This window comes from Brienomyrus brachyistius, chromosome 20 (assembly GCF_023856365.1).
Source record: "Brienomyrus brachyistius isolate T26 chromosome 20, BBRACH_0.4, whole genome shotgun sequence".
NCBI lineage: Eukaryota > Metazoa > Chordata > Actinopteri > Osteoglossiformes > Mormyridae > Brienomyrus > Brienomyrus brachyistius.
The window spans coordinates 6,532,104-6,551,324 of NC_064552.1; the positions used below are offsets into that span (position 1 = coordinate 6,532,104).

The 19,221-nt window shown below is 38.8% G+C and overlaps 1 protein-coding gene across 4 annotated transcripts in view; it reads right to left on the reverse strand.

Annotated features, from left to right (window-relative positions):
* Positions 1-39: 39 nt before the first annotated feature.
* The window catches only part of slkb (STE20-like kinase b), a 29,613-nt gene continuing 10,431 nt past the window's right edge, over positions 40-19,221 (reverse strand). The window contains exons 3-19 of one of the 4 annotated variants that reach the window (XM_048987686.1): positions 15,697-15,745; positions 15,084-15,233; positions 13,915-13,987; positions 13,631-13,825; positions 13,186-13,267; positions 12,308-12,439; positions 11,168-12,214; positions 10,945-11,075; positions 10,688-10,811; positions 9,178-9,357; positions 8,362-8,433; positions 6,482-6,611; positions 6,023-6,147; positions 5,025-5,216; positions 3,973-4,098; positions 3,573-3,686; positions 40-3,465 (exon numbers count right to left, since the gene is read on the reverse strand). In XM_048987686.1, the coding sequence (XP_048843643.1) occupies positions 3,319-3,465; positions 3,573-3,686; positions 3,973-4,098; positions 5,025-5,216; positions 6,023-6,147; positions 6,482-6,611; positions 8,362-8,433; positions 9,178-9,357; positions 10,688-10,811; positions 10,945-11,075; positions 11,168-12,214; positions 12,308-12,439; positions 13,186-13,267; positions 13,631-13,825; positions 13,915-13,987; positions 15,084-15,233; positions 15,697-15,745 (3,069 nt within the window). In that variant the 3' untranslated portion in view covers positions 40-3,318. Of the gene's footprint in view, positions 3,466-3,572; positions 3,687-3,972; positions 4,099-5,024; positions 5,217-6,022; positions 6,148-6,481; positions 6,612-8,290; positions 8,902-9,177; positions 9,358-10,687; positions 10,812-10,944; positions 11,076-11,167; positions 12,215-12,307; positions 12,440-13,185; positions 13,268-13,630; positions 13,826-13,914; positions 13,988-15,083; positions 15,234-15,696; positions 15,746-19,221 lie in introns of those variants that run through there. The other 3 variants (XM_048987687.1, XR_007384176.1, XM_048987688.1) reach the window with 3 other exon arrangements.

Here is a 19,221-nt window from a genome sequence, read left to right on the forward strand (position 1 = left end):
CAACAGACAATTTCAGCCAATGTCATGAGAAACAAAACATCACATGTATAGTCACTTTATTTACAGCACATTTTCAATGTAAATGGCCTGCTCTATAAGTTTTTTTAATCAACAGTGTTTCTTGACATCCTTGTAAATTTGCAAAACTGTACAAATAACCATTAATGATCAAAGGTTGCCATACATTCATCTATTAACAGTCAGTTTCTATTTTACTGTGAGTTTTAGTTTTTGTAATAATGTGACCCCCATGCACTGGGAGCATTGCCAATAAAGCAGAAAAGCAAAGACCTGTCTGCCTATGACGGAATTATTTTATTTATTTCATAGTCGCAAGCCTTAGGATTCAGAATATCCTTTAATGGTTTTTGTTCCAGACATTTTATTTAATTCTGACAGTTACAGCATACAAGGGGTGGACAAAATAATATCAAAAAAGATGTCAACAAATGAAAAGTAAAACTACTTTAAAGGTGAATCATATTAGCCATAATGCCGATTAGCAGATTGAAATCTATCTAGCTGATACACATTCAGGACTTTGATATATGACTTTTCATAGCCGCTAACTAAATTCCAGTGAAGCCACATTGTTAGTGCTCACATTGTGGGTACGTCAATCACAAAATCCTGAAAAGGCCGTTTAAAAAAATTACACATGGGGAAAATCTCAAGACGGCAGGATCTATCGAACATGGACGTACTGTATCAGCAAGAAGAGCGGTAGCAAGTCGAAGCTCACAGACAGGGATTAACAGGCACCACAAAAATACAGCTTCAAAAATCACAACAGAAAATAATCAGCAGTTAGGTGACCCAGTCTCAGGTACAACTCTGCTTCATTCATCAGCTTCATATTCCCTCACAGTGTTCCCATTTTCCGAGATGACAATGCCTCGGTACGCTCTGCTAAACAAATTAAAGATGATCTTGTGAACATTAGGATAAAGTCAAACACCTTTCTAGACCCAAATCAAAACATGTAACTATCATTGTACGCAACATGTAACTTTTCTGATAAGTTCTTGAGTGTAAAGTGTGAAACGGGTTTTCACTCCCTTCGGACCTAAAAGAACTGGGGGCTTTAATTTCCACTATACAATACAGGACTTCAGCTTGACAGAATTAAAGAGGATTTAATTCGGCCAAGGGTGACCTCACTTCTTAATTCCTCTGTTAGTATAATGTTAGGCACTTCTGTTCTCTGAATTTTGTCCACCCCTTGCACATTGATGGATACAGTACAGATACCAAACCAAACCTAATTTGATCGGCTTTTTACATTGTTTATTATAAATCAGCTTTCATCATAAAAAGCATTTCATATTTAACAGATCCTAGCTTACTTAAAAAGGGATTAAATCAATGAAATGTTCAAAAATATGTAAACTATGTCTAGGTGCAAAAAAAAAAAAAAAACTAAAGAAAAATCAACTTTTTGCTCTTTTATTCAGTACAAACAAATAAATCTTAGAAAAAAAGAGGCTGAACATTAAGTAGAATTCAAGTAACAGCTAAATGAAGAGTTAGACAAATGCAGCAAATAATAGATGCAGAACATCGATCAATTCTCCAGGAATATGACTGGGAACAACTTTTACAGACCAAAACAAAACATGCACCAACAGACTGTTACTGCCAGACATCATTTACGTTTTCACAAGAAGAGAAACTAAATATAGAATTATTCTCATCTATAACAATACTTCAATGAATCCTTGATATTTTTGTCTACATGATCACTTCAGAAGTGAATTAAAAAAATAGTTACTGTTTATATATTGGAACAGCAATGGAGATTACGACTCAGATTATCACTTGTAATAATGCATAGCCATAAAGAAAAAATGAAAACAATGTATCCAGCATTCAATGCACCTCAAACATAAAAGTCATAGATTAGCATCTAAATAAAATGGACTCTCTATGGTCAATGCAAAATATCATAAATAAGACATCTATTCAAATTAAATCTTAAAATTATATATATATATATATAAAAAAATCAATTAAATGATTCACTGATGTATCGACATTTACACTTTAAAGAGGGACTTCTATACATCTTCCAATGAAAAAAAAAAAAAAAGGCTATCCCCTAATTATAGTAAAATAGCAAGTACATAACTCTGCATTACTTCAGTAACTTCATTTTGTTTTACCATATCAAAATAGAGCTGGGGAACAGTATCTTAATGATACGTACTGGTGGCCCAAAATAATCCAGAAAAACATGTTGGGCGGCCAACCCAGTTCAAGACAGACATCAAAAATAATCTCACAGCTTATTCTCACTTCAGCTACACCATAGAACCTTACCTTGCTAAACTACACCTTACTAAAATGTATGCAATAAACCGTTTGCCCTTGAAACTCATTCTCTTAAGATCAATATAATACATAACGGGGGGGGGGGGGCCTTGTTGCTTTCGCTCATTAAAACAACACATACACACGCACCAGTGTATGAACGCGCACACAACGTGCGCACGCACACACACAATTACGAAACCATTATGTGCAACTTCAAAAGATATACCAACGACGTACAAATACCCAATTAAGGTAATTAAAAGTATATATTCAGTCATGCAAATAGCACTTTTCAGCCTCGTTTTACCTTTATCCATTGATGTAGTGATATTTCAGTTGCACAATAAATACATGCCTTTCAAAGTGCATTGTGTCTCATTGCAAAATATTTTATAGTCTAATTCAAGCAACCGCCACATCAATCAAATCAAAAGTTTGTATTCTTATATTAGGAAGATTTGTTTTCTGGGATTTCGCGGCGTTTTAACTTGACCTGTGCAGAAGTACACAAATATGTAGCTTCTTTTAGTGCAAAAAAAAAAAATCTTAGAACAAGAAAGGCCAAACTATTAATTTAGGCACAATATTTTTTAAATCACATCAAAAATAACAGGAAAAAGCCTGTGCTGTACTGGAAAGTTTTAAACAAAAAATGCGAATTGAATACTTTTCAGAAAATATCTGCAGTAATGCCTCTAAACGGACAGACAATTAAAAACTCCATAAGATTTATGAGGATTTTTCTTGCGAAATTAAAGCTAGCAGCTAAATAAAAGGGTCGATTTTTAATGGGAAAATTAAATATTCACTTCATTAATTCCATCCTTCGTAAACTGTATTTGGTGTCTTTGGACCGTTCGATCCAGTTCCAGCATCTGTAAGGAGCGATAAGCATTTAAGTGTTGCAGAATTTACACTGATTGTCGTTAGTGGAGCTGAGAAGCAGAGGAATGGGGGATTCAGCAAAGCCATGTCAGGCTAGTAAGGGGCAAAGAAACAACAGGCTTAGAATCCAGTAGAGTGCACGCTTGGGATGGGGTAGAACTTAGAGATTCGGCTCTGGGCTGTTGGGTTAAGGCATTCGGACTCCCCACTCATCTTGAAAAACACTTCCTGTTCCTGTACCCTGCGGGCAAATTCCTCCTCAAGAGCCTGGGGATACAATGAGCATCTGGGTAATAACATTTATGTAAAGCATTTAACACGAACAACTCGCATCCATCCTTAACCCCATCACTGACACTGGCATGACCACTTGCCTTCTTTCTGGGACGCAGTTTCTCTCTCCACTCCTTCAGCTCCTGGCTGTGTTCTTCATCAAGTTCCTTCAGCTTTTGGGTCTCGTGCTCAATCAAAAGATGACACTTCTCATTCTGAAAGAAATGGAGCATCTTATAGCTACACGCATTGCGGCAATGCATGGCCTGCCTAGCAGTCACGACGCGCCCATTTCCTTTATGCACTTATTGTAGTGGTATTTTTCGCAAAACTACATATAAAACTAGGACATGCATATGCTAGCCTGGCCATGCGAGGTGATCCAGACAAAACAGAAATCGTGTTTGCGTGTTACCATGCTTTAACAACTCTGGCTTGACGCTTGTGGATACTGCGAGTGAGCTGAACGGCAGACGGACCACGGGAGCCCCCCCGACGCACCTGAAGCTGCTGCAGCTCCCGCACGTTGGCGTCACACTGCAGCTGCAGGTCTCTCATCTGGTTCTCATGTTTCTGGTGCTGATGGAGCCTCTCGCTCTTCTGACGTTTGTCCTCCTGGGCGGCAAACTGCTCCATGCACACAAAGGAGCGACACAATGCGACTTAAGCAGGACCTGACTGGTTAGCTAATACTGATCTGGTGCCAGGCCTCCTAACTGAGCAGCCAGTGTTGATGGGCAGTGACAATGTCCCCATTATTTCCTGTCGTTTACAATCTTTACCTCCATTTCTGTCTCAGGCTAAATTATCCATAGTAAATCCGAGTCAAAACTAAATTACAAATTGAAAAATAACACGGCTGAAGGTGAAATGTGTGCAGTACTATGAAAGCTTTAACAAATCCACAAACTTTTAACTCTGTCTGGTTTTTGGCTAAGCGGAATTTAATGTCACTGTGCTACTAGCTACTTTTACAGAACTCAGCTGTCCAATTCAAATAGATTATATGATCAGTTTGTATTGTCTCTAGATATTAACGTTTAAGTACAGTACTGAAAACATTAATTAGACAGGTAATTTTACATGAAATAATCTGTTCTTCATAATGAAAGGAAACATTGGCATGCTTACTGCCACTGTGCAACATTTTTCAGGTTATGATAACGGAAAATTAAATGCGCCAGGCCTCTCAGCTTGTATTTCATCTATTGTCTTAACTTCACAGCACAACTCTGGCTACAATATAGCCAGAGAAGGCTACACTGCATTCAAACGGAGGAACACAGCATTCAAAAAGAACCATACAACACTGCTCCAGACAAGGGGTGGCCAATCTTACTGGTAAATGGCCAGTGTGTACACAGGTTTTAGGGGTAACCATTAGGTCATCTATTCAAACCCCAGCCAATGACTCCTCTAATTAGTAATCTAATTGAAGAGTTGCAGTGAAAACCCACATACACATCGGCCACCCCTGCTCTAGACAATATATGTGTGTGTGTGTGTGTGTGTGGATAGAAGCGTAAAGGAGTGCGCAGCTGCATGCGGGTCACCTGCTTGACCTTCTCCCTCTCCTGCTCTGGGGTGTCTCCAGCAGACGTAATACGCAGGCTCTTCTTGAACATGGCCATGCGTGTCTTGGCATCACTACGCTGAATCTTGGGCAGTCTAGCCCTTTCCTGTGTTTGCCTGTTCTTCATTTCCTCAATCAGCCTCTGATTGTACCTCTGCATCTGTTCCATCTCCTGATTCGTGGGGGGTTACAGAAAAACTTGCCGTTAATTTTATTCGTGGAAAAGGATCAAAGAAACATATCAAAAAAAGGTACTAAAGCTTAAAAGGAAGAGACAAGTCTATACCATGGTATAATATACATATCTACACTTTCCCCAAAAAGTCAAAACAAAGAAAAGCATTCTGTACTAACTTTATCAAGCTTCTGGTTAGCTGGACAGACACCTAGAACCCAAATGCAGGCCTAAGCAAGCATTTATTTGAGCAACTTTGTTTGATAGCATTTTACACAACAAATAATTTATCATGCACACTTTCTCACGCCTGCTACAGATTTGCTAGGATTATTTAAACAATTTAGCGCTCTGTCTAGCTCCACCCCCCTTGGTGGCACTGGTCAGCCCTTCTCAAGGAAACCAAAACTAAATTGTACCTTTAATCTGCCAGTGATTTGAACAAAAACTGTTCAGCTGGCCTGAACAAAGCCTCTTTGTCCTCCTGACCCCCTCCTCCTTTTGTTTGATTAAAACCAGACACATGCAGCCCCTTGGCCAAAAGGTGTTTCTACATGCAGGACCAGTAGGCCAACAGATATTATTATTTTTTATGTATTTACATCACACTACACAGTCACTGAAAGCTTTATTTCACGTTCGGGGAAAACATTTGCCTCACGGACAAGAAAAGTACTGGTCTGACCCACATTGTTCAAAGCTGAGAACACATGAGGTGCATAAATTATAAAACAAGCCAGCTCTCCACAGAGGGATTAGATGTTCAGCTGACGGAGATCTGAGGGCACCCTCGCTGGCCTCACCTTTTCATGCCTTTTGAGCAGCTGATGCCTCTGCATGAAGTACTGATCTTTGAGCTGCTGCTTAAGAAGCTGGTGCTTTTCCTGCAGGTGGCGCTCTTCCAGCTCCCACATGGCCGCCTCCCGAGCTGCAGCAGACAGAGACACTCTTTATTCACCACAATCAATAACAGATACAAAATACAGCTACTCATTCATTTGTTCTTCGTCGTTTCTTATTCTATGAGTTAGACACGCCGACATTAGATGCCAATTCTGTAGATGACGTTGCGACTAGCAATATAGATGCTAAACTTTGAAGGCAGCAGGCTTTGTAAGGAGTTAACAGAATGAATCTAATTTAGTACAGTAGGCAGCTGCACGTCAGCTGTGGGGCCATTTCCTATTAATATGCTTCATCTGTGAGCTTTATGGTAGCAGGCTTGTGATTGGTGTTGGGTGTAGACAGAGTGTCAGCCTGACCTCTCATGAGCTGCTGTTTGTGGTTCAGGCACTCCTTCTCAATGGCGGCCAGCTCATTCTTGTGCTGATGAATGATCTTCTTCAGGGCGCAGTCAAGCTCCTGCTGCTGCCTCTGCAGGAACTCCTGCTCCTGACGAGGCACAGAGAGAGCGACGTCAGCGTTGGTTCCTGCTGGGCTCGGGAGACGTATGAGCACCAACTAGCCGCAAGCAGCCAGTAAACTCCAGGCCTTCACAAGACTTTCACAAAAAAAAAAGCCAGTCGTAGGTCAGAGCTCCTCAGTTCTGCGAATGACCAAACACTTGATGGATGAGCTTCTCGTAGAGAAGAACTATAAAAGTATACTGTATAACAAAATCACATCCAAACACACAATATAACCAAAGCTCAAAGTCTTCCCTAATTATATAGTAAATGTTTTCGTCCCTAACAGAAGGAGGAAAATTAGAAGTCAGTCTTTATCCAACCCTGACATGTCAATCGAAAAAACCCACACTAGTCAAAACCATGAGACACACATGGGTATCAGCACAAAAAGAATTCTTGTTTGCTTTGTTCTACTTATTGTCAAAAGTGTGAATGTTTTATATGCTGAGGAAACACTGCAGCACAAACCACTCTGAAAAAAAACATTTTCAATTGCTCTAGGACATGAAAATGAACACAATCCATCTGTATACATGAGCAAAATACTGACACCAGTGTTATTCATCTTGAGCTCACCCACCGGTTGTGTGATCACTCCCACTCAAATAACACAGCAGCATTTTAAAAGATTCAGCCACCAAGCAGTGTAATCCACCGTGCTTCATCAGGTTTACTGCTCAAACGTGAACGTCACCGGACAAAGTGCAGAATATCACAAACAGAATAACGATGAGAGTCAGATAACACGTCACCACACCAACAGAAACATTACTCAAATAGATACATTGCCATGCATGCATGTGCCAGATGCATTTCTCATTCCAACACTTAATTTTATCAGCCTATTAATATTGGCTACCAGCCCTGTGCACAACAAAAGAAACTAAATCTGCTGGAATAAAATGTGTTTCTCTCCGAGATCTTATTCTCGGATTATAATGACGGTGCGGCTTTATGAATGTAACGTAGAAGGAAATTTAAGATGGAGATGGACTGTTAATTTAAGCATAGGTCTGTATATCTATTGCAAATTGCATATGATTACAAGTAAGATCTAGGACTTGAAGAACTATGGTATTCTGAAGTGGTTCAGAATATGTACCTAGCTTGTAAAAATCAGCATTTCAGGGGCAGCTAAGAAAAAAATAAAATAATCCAGTGTAGCCGATAAACTGACATGTGGTAACACTTAGTCTGATTCTCTTCGCCAAGATTAACACACCATCCATATGCCCAGCCAGTTAATGGAAGGAGAATAAGTGTGTTCAGCACTTTTTAACCTCCAACATGCTTTCATCTGAAAATCAGCATGTAAAGATTTCCAACTGCCCTTGGAGACTGTGCACAGCTTGAAGTGGAGGTCTAGACAAAAAAAACTGTGCTGTTTGTGCCTGTATTAAAAATCTACTACATTCATAAAATAAGGCATGTGCTTTGTGTACAAAAATAAACGGAAATAGCAGCAAAATTGGTTCAGTCTGTACTTAATTTATGTCATAAGGCCTAGCTGCCTTGAGAATCAATAAAGCGAAACCATAAAATACCCTATTAGTATTAAAAAACAATGGTATAGTTATACAAGGCTGGTCCCGAGCTTCCATGGTAGAAAACAGTGCAGTCAACAATACAGCTTTTGGCTCGTTTCAAGATGCAAACAGGAAGGACAACGATGGATCCAGAACAGCACAGGTCAGAAAGAAAGAGGGAAAGATCACCAAGGAAGGGAGACTTACGTCCTGCATCTGAGCGTTGAAGAGCGTACATGAGGACAACTGAAAAGACTGTATCATAACTTGGGCCACTCCCTGTGGATTAGAACAGATTGACTTCCCAAATCAGCACCAAAAAAAATCCCTGCAATCCAAAATCTCGAGCAACATGCAGGGTGACTGTGTGCAAATCAACGACACACCTTAAAGCAAGGGGTTACAAACAAAACTAAAGTTTTGTTTGGTTGGCTACATTATCTTTGCAGTACTATAAAAAGATTAAATCGGAGGGCTGCTGCAACCCAATGAAACACTTCAGGTTATAAGCCAAAGGTTCCCTTTTGCAAGTAGCACACAAGCAGCCGCTGTGAGTAAAACGTTAAGGGCCAAAAATCTTCTGTGCAAAACTGAGAGGACAGGAGCGTGGGCTATATTCATTCTTGTTTGGAAGATCACTAGGAAAGGTCCAAGCAGAAGACAATGTGAATCACTGCAAACACAAACTACATCAATTTCATTACCCACAACAAACCACTCAGCTTTTGGCACTCCACCAAACTCAACCTACAGTGCAATTAAAACAAAATCCAATACTTATCAGATAAACAACGCATTTAGCTCCTTGATACATAAGCACGCACACGCACTCGTCATGTACAATGATAAAAACCATTGCACGTTACTGAGCTGCTAGCACTTACATTGATACAACTACGGATTTTGTTCATGGAATAAGATTTATCTAAGATAAAAAATAAACCACATGCAATAGAATGGCACTTACCATTCAGAAAGTGGCAGTTAAAATGGCAGTTGGGCAGGCACTCAGCATGTACTTACCTCTTTCCTCCGGTTCTTCAGCATGTTTTGAAACTTGGACAGCTCTTTGTCCTGATCGGCTTTTATGCGCTTGGCCTCCTCTCTAAGGTGACTCGTGTGGTCTTGCTCCAGCCGCTCGATGGTCTGCTTCTGCTGCCTCTCCATGTTCTCGATCTCCTGGTCATATTGCCGCTTCTTGCCCTTGGAAGACAGCACAGGATTTGCACGAGTTTGAAACTGCGATGAGACACAGCTGAGATCCTTGGAGACTACTAGAGACATTTCCCCATAGCACTGTATCAGAACATAAGACAAACTCATTTCGAGTAACGTTAGTCAAGGATGGATTAGGTGAGTATGAGGAAAATGCTGAACAGACATCAGTGGGACTTGCTAAGCTTCTAGAAAGATTTACTGTAGTACTGCATGACAAATTAGCTGACTTTAGGGTTTATTTTATGAATAGGACAAACTATCAATCATTAACAGAAGTAAAAGTCTCATTACAGAATTATGAAATAAAATCAATTTTAAGTAAATCTAAGAACATGTATCAATTTGATTCTTGTTCAGTAACCATATACTGGCATATAAAATGTTGCATTTTCTCTTCTGTCCCATTTCTAAATACCATTTCATTTTAGACTGAAGTGTTTTGTTCTTGACTCAACAGAGATTCCAGGCAAGCTTTGGATTAGAGTACGACTTGGAACTTGGACTTTGAGCCCGGAGTTATATGACAATCTGTTCTACATTCCATAAACTCCTCATTCCATTGGTTTACAGAAACGGCAAATGATCCGAGTCATCAACAGGACACAACTCCGCCCAAGAACATGCTATGTATTTAAATAAAACCTGCATTGAAATAGTTCTCACATTCCAGGTTATAACAGCTTAGTAACAAGAAACTCATCAAGTTTTAACAGAAAAGCATCTGGTTTCTTTATCACATTAGCATTAAGGCTGGACAATGAACCAACACTTAATTTTAAATGTACCAACTTCTAATGACTATCAAAACAAAATAATTGAGATAAAACAATTACTGTGCTGCACTTTGGTTGGCGATGATGCGCCCATGTTGTCTGGTTATAAACCCTTTTCCTGTCCCTTATTTGTTTCTTGGTTTAATTATATTTAATGTTCAAAAAAACCCACTGATAAAAAACAAGGTTTTAAAAAAAGTTCAATAAATGCACAATATTTCTAAATTCAATGAGTAATGTTGATCTGAGTGTTACGCAAAACAATCAAGATTATGATTTTTGCCATAATCTAGCAGCCCTAATTACAAATGTGTAAACGTTTAATCCAACAAAGAAATCACCGCACGGGAATTGAAACAGTGTTAATCTTTGAGATTTTCACTGTTAGTATGGAAATGATGAATTAAGTACCAAGGCTGATTAGCCAGTTTAGAATAAAGTATCTGATATAGCAGCAGCAGCAGCTTGTGGAAGCACCGATGAGTGATGTTTCAGAAGCTGTCCATCTGCTCCCATCCAGAACCTGATTAGGCATGACTCACCATCATCTCCTGCTCAAAACGACGATAGATTTGCTCCCGTTGCTGTTGCAGCTTGTTGCTCAGCTGCTGCTGGGACCTCTGCTCCTCTTTCTGCAGCAGTCGCAGCTCGCGCAGCTCCTGACGCCTAGCGAAGGACGCAAGGGTGCATTTAATTCAAGGTAGCTATTCCTGCTTTACAAAGAGTGGGCGGATGCTTGCCGTTTAGGTGACTGTGAGGATCTACCTTAAATGGCGATGAATGATTTCTGGAAATTTACCTGAGGAATCTCATTTCTTCATTTTTGGTGTCATTGTCAGTAACAATTTTTGATGTCGTGACTTTGACTTCAACTCCATCGACTATAAACTTTCGAGTTTTCTTTAGTGTCTTCTTTTGTCGCTTCGTATCCTGCAGTAGAAAAACGGCAAAGATCAATCATTATATTATGAGGACGTTAACACCACACGCAAGTCATTGAAATAAGGACGTACGTGTCTCACCTGAATGGATACGGAGCCCGACTCTTTGTTCTTAGTCAGGAAGCTGGACAGGGAAAGGTTCAGGTCGATGCTGCTGTTGTCAGCTGTAGAGCTGCTTCCAGAGTCAGTGTCCTTCTCTTTGACCTTTTCAGCATCAAGTTTAATTGCTGGAGCCGTTTCCTTCTCAAGGTCAACATCAGCGTCATTGTCAGCTATGTTCACCTTCAAGCATTCTTCCTCTTTATTTTCCTTTAAAAGCTCTGCAGGGGGTGGCTTCTCCTCCGCAACGTCATTCTGAGTCCCAGGAACAGCACTGACCAACGAGGCTTCTTCAGTAGAAGGTGGAGAACCATCGTCTACTTGTCTGTTCTCTTCTGCAAGCTCCTGTGGGGTCTCACTGGTAGCTATGTCTTCATCTCTTTGCACAGTCTCTCCTTCCTTCTCGTTAACGTCCTTCTCAGAACATGCCTCTGCTTCCTCCTTCTCCTCTTCCATGGTTTTAATTTCTTCTGAACTTTCATCAGGTGTCTCTGCCAATTCCGCACTGCTGAGTATCTCATCAGGCTTCTCAGCCTCGACTGATGGCAAAACTTCTTCATCCACCGCTGTAGAATCATCTTCTTTCTCAGCTTCCGCTTGGACCTCTGAAATCTCCGTTGTGTCCAACTCTTTTTCCTCCTCTGGTAGTTCTTCTTTTATTGCCTGCTCTGGCTCTTCTGTACTTCTGTCAGCTTCATTTGGACAGACAGGCAGATCTGGACTCTCCTCTGTGGTTTTCTCATCAGACATTTCTTCCTCTGGCTCAGCCAGAATATCATCTTTGTTGTTGATGTCTTCATTGCTGGTGTCCAGAATGTTGTTCTCATTCAGTTTTTCATTTTCCATTTTGTCTGCTTCGCTGCTGCCAATACCCTCATCGGAAAGTCTGTCACTAGCTTTATCCTCTCCATGTTCAGACTTATCTTTCTCCGACACGGACTCCATGATTGACACAGATTGGGAAAGTTTTTCATCTTCAGAACTGACAATGCTAGCATCTGATGGAGCTCGCTTGTGTCCAGGCACCAACTGAAATAAAATAAAGAATGAAAAATGTATAAAAACTTAAAAAAAAAAATCTTTAGTTTGATTTTATAACTGAATTGAATAATGTGTACGTACCAATTGTGACTCTGATTCTTCCTCCTCCTCTTCATCTTTACCTTCTTCAATCTCCTCAGTGACTTCTGCTTTTGCCTCTGCAATTAGCTCTCGAAGTGGTCTGCTGTCATTGATACTTCTGACAAACGGATGCTGAAAAGAGATACCAAATTATACAGCTGCACAGACAGCCAAACTAGATGGTCATTAAGAGCCTTTAGCAAAGTGATTAATTATGCCAACTAACAGATTTCTAGAGCATAACTGGTAAACATCTTGAGTTTAAGAAATTACATAATATTTTTTTTGGCATTCTTTATACCCTACATTACACAAAGTAACCAAAAAGAATGTTTTTTTTCTGTTATGTAAAACTTCATATAAACTACAGTAACATCACATGCAAACACAATTAGAAATTTAGATTGAAAGATCCAACACAATCACAAGAAACAGGCAACCCTAAGTTGACAAAAATGTATTTCAATAAGAATAAAGGACTATAAATATACATTATTATATATTTTTATTTTTTTGCATACATGTGAATAACCCTAACCTTTTTCCTTTTGATTAGCTGTTGCATATATTTTTTTGCTGGTGCAAAAAGGTAAAATTTCTTAGATATTAAGTCCTTCATCTGAAGAAGGCTTCTGCTGCACACTTTGGAACCTACTTGTCCTATCTACATACGTATACAATGCTGGTGTGAGTATATGTACGCTGAACTCAGGATTTCTGATAAGCGTCTCTGCTCAGTCTGATGAGAGATCTTCTGCAAGGTTCCTTTAATTCCTGCTTTCTGACGTACGAACAACGCAAACCACGCGTGACAGGTGAACAGCTGTCACATCCACAGCAGGTACTTGTCAACTAGGATGAGTCTCAGGCTACCTCACCTGCAGAAGCTGCATAGCGCTCCATCTGTTGTCCACGTTCTTATCCAGCGCTTTTTTAAGAAAATCTCTGAACTCGGGAGACCTGCCAATGAGTCTAGATTAGGTCAAATGTGACAAACTATCCATCCTTTGATAGCATAATAACTTAAAACATTTGGGTTAAGTACCTTAACATCTGTTTGACCAAGTACCCGAACAATGTTACCACTGACAGCTTAACTGCAGATACCACATATAAAACAATGGTGGCAAATGAGGGGAAAAAGTGAAAAATAAGCCTGATGAAAATGGCCTAACATGAATTAAAGCACTAACTGGAAGATGTACAACACTAATCACGGCAAATCAAATTAGATTTCTGTTGAGCTCCAATATAATCTAGTCTATGTTTATAGGAAAGCTAAGGTTCAGTCATTCATTATAACAGAATTTTTTTTTAAATTACCATCGTGATGGATGCATCAGAGTAGGTGGATCTGACTTGGCTATTTTCAGGAGAACTCTCATTGGATTCATCTCGTGGTTCGGTGGTTCAATCTGAGCCAGCTCAATTAAAGTGACACCGAGGGACCAGATGTCAGCTTTGTAGTCATACGGTCGGTCCTTAGAGGTCTCACACATCACTACTTCCGGAGCCATCCTGCAAGGAAAGACAGACCAGACTAAATGCCCTAAACAGGCATCGCTTTCCTGTTCATTAACCACTGGTCAATTTAGCATTTGACTCACCAGTATGGCGTCCCGATGAAAGAATCTCTCCTTTGTAGTGTTTTTGTATTTTTGGCAGACACACCAAAATCAGCTGAAATACACATTTCTCATTAATCGGTCATCGATTTAATCAAATTCATAACTCTGCTGTCCTAAATATCTTTCCTTGCAGCTGACTCGCACTGCAAGATTGTAAATGTGTGCTGCCTTCGTAGTTCAATAGTAAATTTATTTAAATTTAAAGAAATTTTTTTTGAATACGCTTCTAAACCTCATATCATAGTCAATGTGATTTGACATCGACATCACAAAGCATGGTTGAGTTTTATAGGAAATACTTCCTGTATTGCAACACCTGTATGCAACGTAACAGAATCAGGCTGCACTTCAGATAATACACTGCTTGCGGACGGTACAGTGTATGTCCCTGACATCAAGGCATTGGATTCTTGTAACCATGACAGATATATTATATTTACAATGTGAATAACAGGATGTCAGTCTATCACAGGGCACATATGTGCACATGCACACAATCATACTCCATGAGAAAATTAGAGATGCCAGTTAGCTTAAGTGCATGTCTTTGGGATGAGAAAGGAAACCTGCATGACACAGGGAGAGCGCTCGGATTCCACACAAGCAGAGCAATGGTGGTATTCTAACCCCCACACTGCAGGTGTGAAGGAGCAGTGCTACCCACTGAAACACTCACAAGGCTATACAGTAAAAAAAAACAAACAAAAAAAAAAAAATTATATATATATATATATATATATATATATATATATATATATATATATATATATATATATATATATATATATCGAAGCCTACAAATCTTCCCCCCATTTTTCCATCGTGTTCAGCAGACAAGTGAATTACACCGTTTATTTTCCCCATAATACTTCATTTTCCATGTCACACAATAAAAACTAAAATTTTCATGTGCAAACAGTTCCCAATACTCCTCCAACACAGCACATTTCATTGCATAATCATGGATTTAAAAAAAAATATAAAATAAATAAAAACCTCACATCACCACAACGTCATCAGAAGCAGTAGAGATATTATCTAAATTTTGAACTGTGCTGTATAATAATTAGGAACATGTACTAGTAGAAAAAAAGCCTTACTTTGACATGGAAAAGATTCCCATTCCAAGGCGAGAACAGCAATCTTACCTAATTTGACATCTCCGTCTAGGGTGAGGAGGATGTTTCCAGCCTTCAGATCCCTATGAATGACTTTATTCTCATGGAGATAAATGAGGGCTTCGAGGGTCTGTTTGCACACGACTCGAATCTGGGGTTCAGTTAAGGGCCTTTCCAGTTCTGGAACAAAACACATATTTTTACATTCTTCCATTTGGGAGATAAACCCGCCTGTACGTCCCATACAAAGACCACCGTCTTTATGAAATTATTCTACATCTGGGCTTCACACTCTCTAATGGATGCCACTTGTATTTAGCACTACATGCGTAGCACCTCAACTGATTTACTCTCAATGTTTTCTTAATAGCTTGAGTCATAATCCAGTGAGTCTGAATGGCAATAAATAAACTTTTAAGATTTAAGACAGAGCATAATCCCCCCCCCGGGGCACTGGCAATGTTAATGCTAAAGAGGAAACGCTGGATCAGACTGAGGCCAAGTTCACATCTTTTCAAACTAATATTGAAAGAAGTATGCTTAAAATAAATGTGGAAAAGACAGACTCCTTTCAAATAGGCACACTGGCTAAAATACTGTCTGAACATTGTCAGTCAAGGATCATAAACACAGGTACACTTACCTAACATCACAGCATCTACAGCTCCCCCAGCACAGAACTCAATCAGAATCTGCAGTGATAAAACAAATGTTTTGAAAGCAAAACAAACGTTTACATAATGATATTTTACACTTTTGAGCCACAGTCTACAAAATAATCAGTGCATCTTCTTCCATTTGTGTACAGAAGCAACCCCATTATTTTGCTGAACATGTATATGCACAACAATTTTTATTCTCCTCTCAAATATTTTTGTCTAAGCATTTCTGTCACATGAAGGAACTGATGGGACTCAACTTCAGGTAACTTTCAAGTGAAATCCTCATCCTCAAATGGGGTGTATAAGAAATTAGTCCTTTATGCCCACTGACGGTAGCATTGTGTTGTAAGAAAATTCTGAGTTAGGTGGTTAAAAACCATTTGAAGGATATTTGAGGGTGATTTTCGAATAGAAAAATAAACCATCAGCTCATATTAATTAAAGTAGGACTACAAAAAATAAAACGAAGTCTGGAAACACTTTTAAGAAGCTATGCGATAGGGACTAATAAAGTGCATTGTGTGAGACAGACACCATTCAAATCATTTAAATATTTCATGCTTACTGCCTCCCAGGAATAACGTAGAAAACAGAGCCTCAGAATGGCTGCTGGGAAAAAATATATATATGTATACAGTGCTGTGGAAAAAGTCTCAGGCAGTCACATAAAATGATGTTTAAATGATCTTCACGTTCATGTAAAAGTATGACATTATGCCTGTCAAAGTGTGCAAACTTAGCTTTCAAAACCTCACCGAAAATCACGACAGCATTTCTATCCAGTATACTCATGTAGTTTTTGAATCGGCCACTATCCCACTTCGTTTGGCTAATCAATACCCCTCTGTGTTTTTTTAACAACTCAAGTTAATCAAGAGCTGATGAAGAAATTGAATGAATACAGAGAATGATTGAGGTGCCCTGAAGAGAGGTTTGGGAACCAACGCAGAGTTTATCTAGCTATCCAACAAGATATCAGTAACTTTTTGGAGAACACACAAAATTCTTATTTTTTTATTGCGTTATTGTTAATTTGCATGTTATAATGTAACTGTTTTTTTTTTCGCTGAGCAAATACACACTTGGTAATACTGCTTACCAACATCTTCTCTGACTGCTTAATAGATGAGGAACAGGAGTTTGCACTTTATTTGGTATTTATTACAAAAATAAATTCTCATGGGTACCCTTCAATATTATTTGCCTTAATCATTTATGAGCCAATCAAGAACCTTTAGAAATTGTCAGGTGATTGATAGGCGGGCATGCAGTATGTTAAGAAAAGAAACAGCTCTCATGGTAGCTACAGTACTTAAAAGACTACTTTACAACAAAACATTTCAGGGTTGCACTTATCCCTTAGCATCGATCAAACATAATTGCCATTCTGATATGAATCTTACATTCCGGAAACCACCAGGGGGTGTAAAGTTTGTTTTCGTGATTTGAAAGGATTTGAAATGGGAGACAAATGATAAAACGGGAAAAAACTTCACAACTCAGCAACAATGTGTCTTACTATTCTGACTTCCTGTTTCACTCACCAAATTACATTTGCATTGTTAGCAGTCAACTAAGCATGATTTTGACCATTAAAAAATAATAATAAGTAAGTGGCACTGAAGCTACTAAAATGTGGTAACCCTCACAATTAGGTCATGATTAATTTCAAACATTTGTCTGTGATAGAATTCATGTGACAAGCATTCATTTACTGTATAAAAGCTTTCCTTTGAGATACTGTCTTTGTTGTATTTGATATACCCCTGGATTAAAACTAGGAATGGGCTGATCCACATTTTTTCAGTTCCAATCCAATTCCGATACAAGAGCTCTTTTTACTTTAATATATTAATATAATAAATGCACAATATATTTATACTTTTTATATTAATATCTTTAAACTAGTAAATACAGATGAAAAATGTATGCCAAAAAAATCATTAATTAGGCTACTAGAAACATACATACTATACTGTTCCACCTTGTTTGTACATCTTATTTTAAGCATTTTCCAGGCATTTACAGGTCAATATGAATATCTTCCAGGCGGGGACATGCAAGTGGCGAATGTCCCACAATATTTCTCCTACTGGTGACAGTGTCACTTACACATTATTGAGACAGCAGTCCCTCGTTTATCACAAGCAGCACTGTGCGCATTAAGCTGCCTAAGCTAGCGACTCCCAAATCAGCCACTGCTTTTTTCCATGTTACTCGTCTGGTCTTGCACTTGTGCGAGTTTGGCGAGTAGGATTTTCCACTAAATCCCACTCCCCACCTCTCAAGAGTTTGTTTTTTACAAAGATCGCAAATCACTGTGTACTAGCTGCTGTTAAAAGTGTACAATGCTCCAAGATTGTCACCTTCTTATTACATATGACATCACAGCACCCACCGAGTAGCAGTGCAAAAAAAATAAACGCATATAAAATGGGAAAGAGCTGACGTGTGATTGACTGTACAGATAGATTTAACAGAAAATAAGAGCTATGTTTTCAGAGACTGCCAAAAACTAGATGAGTAAGTATTGGACTTGGATTGGCTACATATGGCCGATACCCGATCCATGAAAAACGTATGGATCAGCGCCTATACAGATTTGAATATTGGATCGGTGCATCTCTAACGAAATCTATAACAACGTTACAGAAAACCACTGTGGAATACATGTGTTCCTGTTAACCATTTTTAATTAAATTAAAGTTATTTGGAGCATTAGCTATACAGTCACTAATGACTTACATTTTAAATTTTAAGCACATCACTCAAAATGCAAACAAGGATAGTAACCAGCCTGTACCCAAAAAATACATGAACTTTAGGAGAGAGTCAATAAAAAAAAAAAATCGCAAATTGTTTTTCAAATATACCCACATGCTGGTTGACTGAAACATTATAACTGAGGCAGGTTATTACTGTAGTAGCACATGTTGGTAATGTCTCAAACTAGAACAGTATATAATAAAAATATTGGGGGGAAAAGTTATTTAACCTCTGTAAAAGGCAAACCTTTTGATACCTGAACAATACAAGCAAATAAAATTTTGACAGAAATTCCAGGTGCTGTTTACTCATGCAATTTATGATGAAGTTTGCATGAACTTCTTTGATTAATCATCTAAGTAACTGAGTATTGAATGGATTTTGCTCCCCAGTTTGACCAGTGATGCAAGAGGTTTTCTAATGTTTCATATAACTGCCTGCAGCACATTTTAGCTCTCTGAATTGGATTACCATTTTCCCACCCATACTTCACAACTGAAGTATGACAAGGAACACAAAGAGGCAATGTGGTGATTAAAACCTGTGCGATACTGTTACCCTGCATTGCAATGCATTGCAAGAAAGAAGTTCTAGAGTGCACCAGAACAGAATTTAATACCGGAACAGCTTAGCGGTTTCCACAAAGATGGGGTAATTTCATATATCTATGTCATGATAATAGGCAGCTCGGTTTAATACTGTATACCAAAAATTAAACAGTTGATCAAGTCTCCAATGAA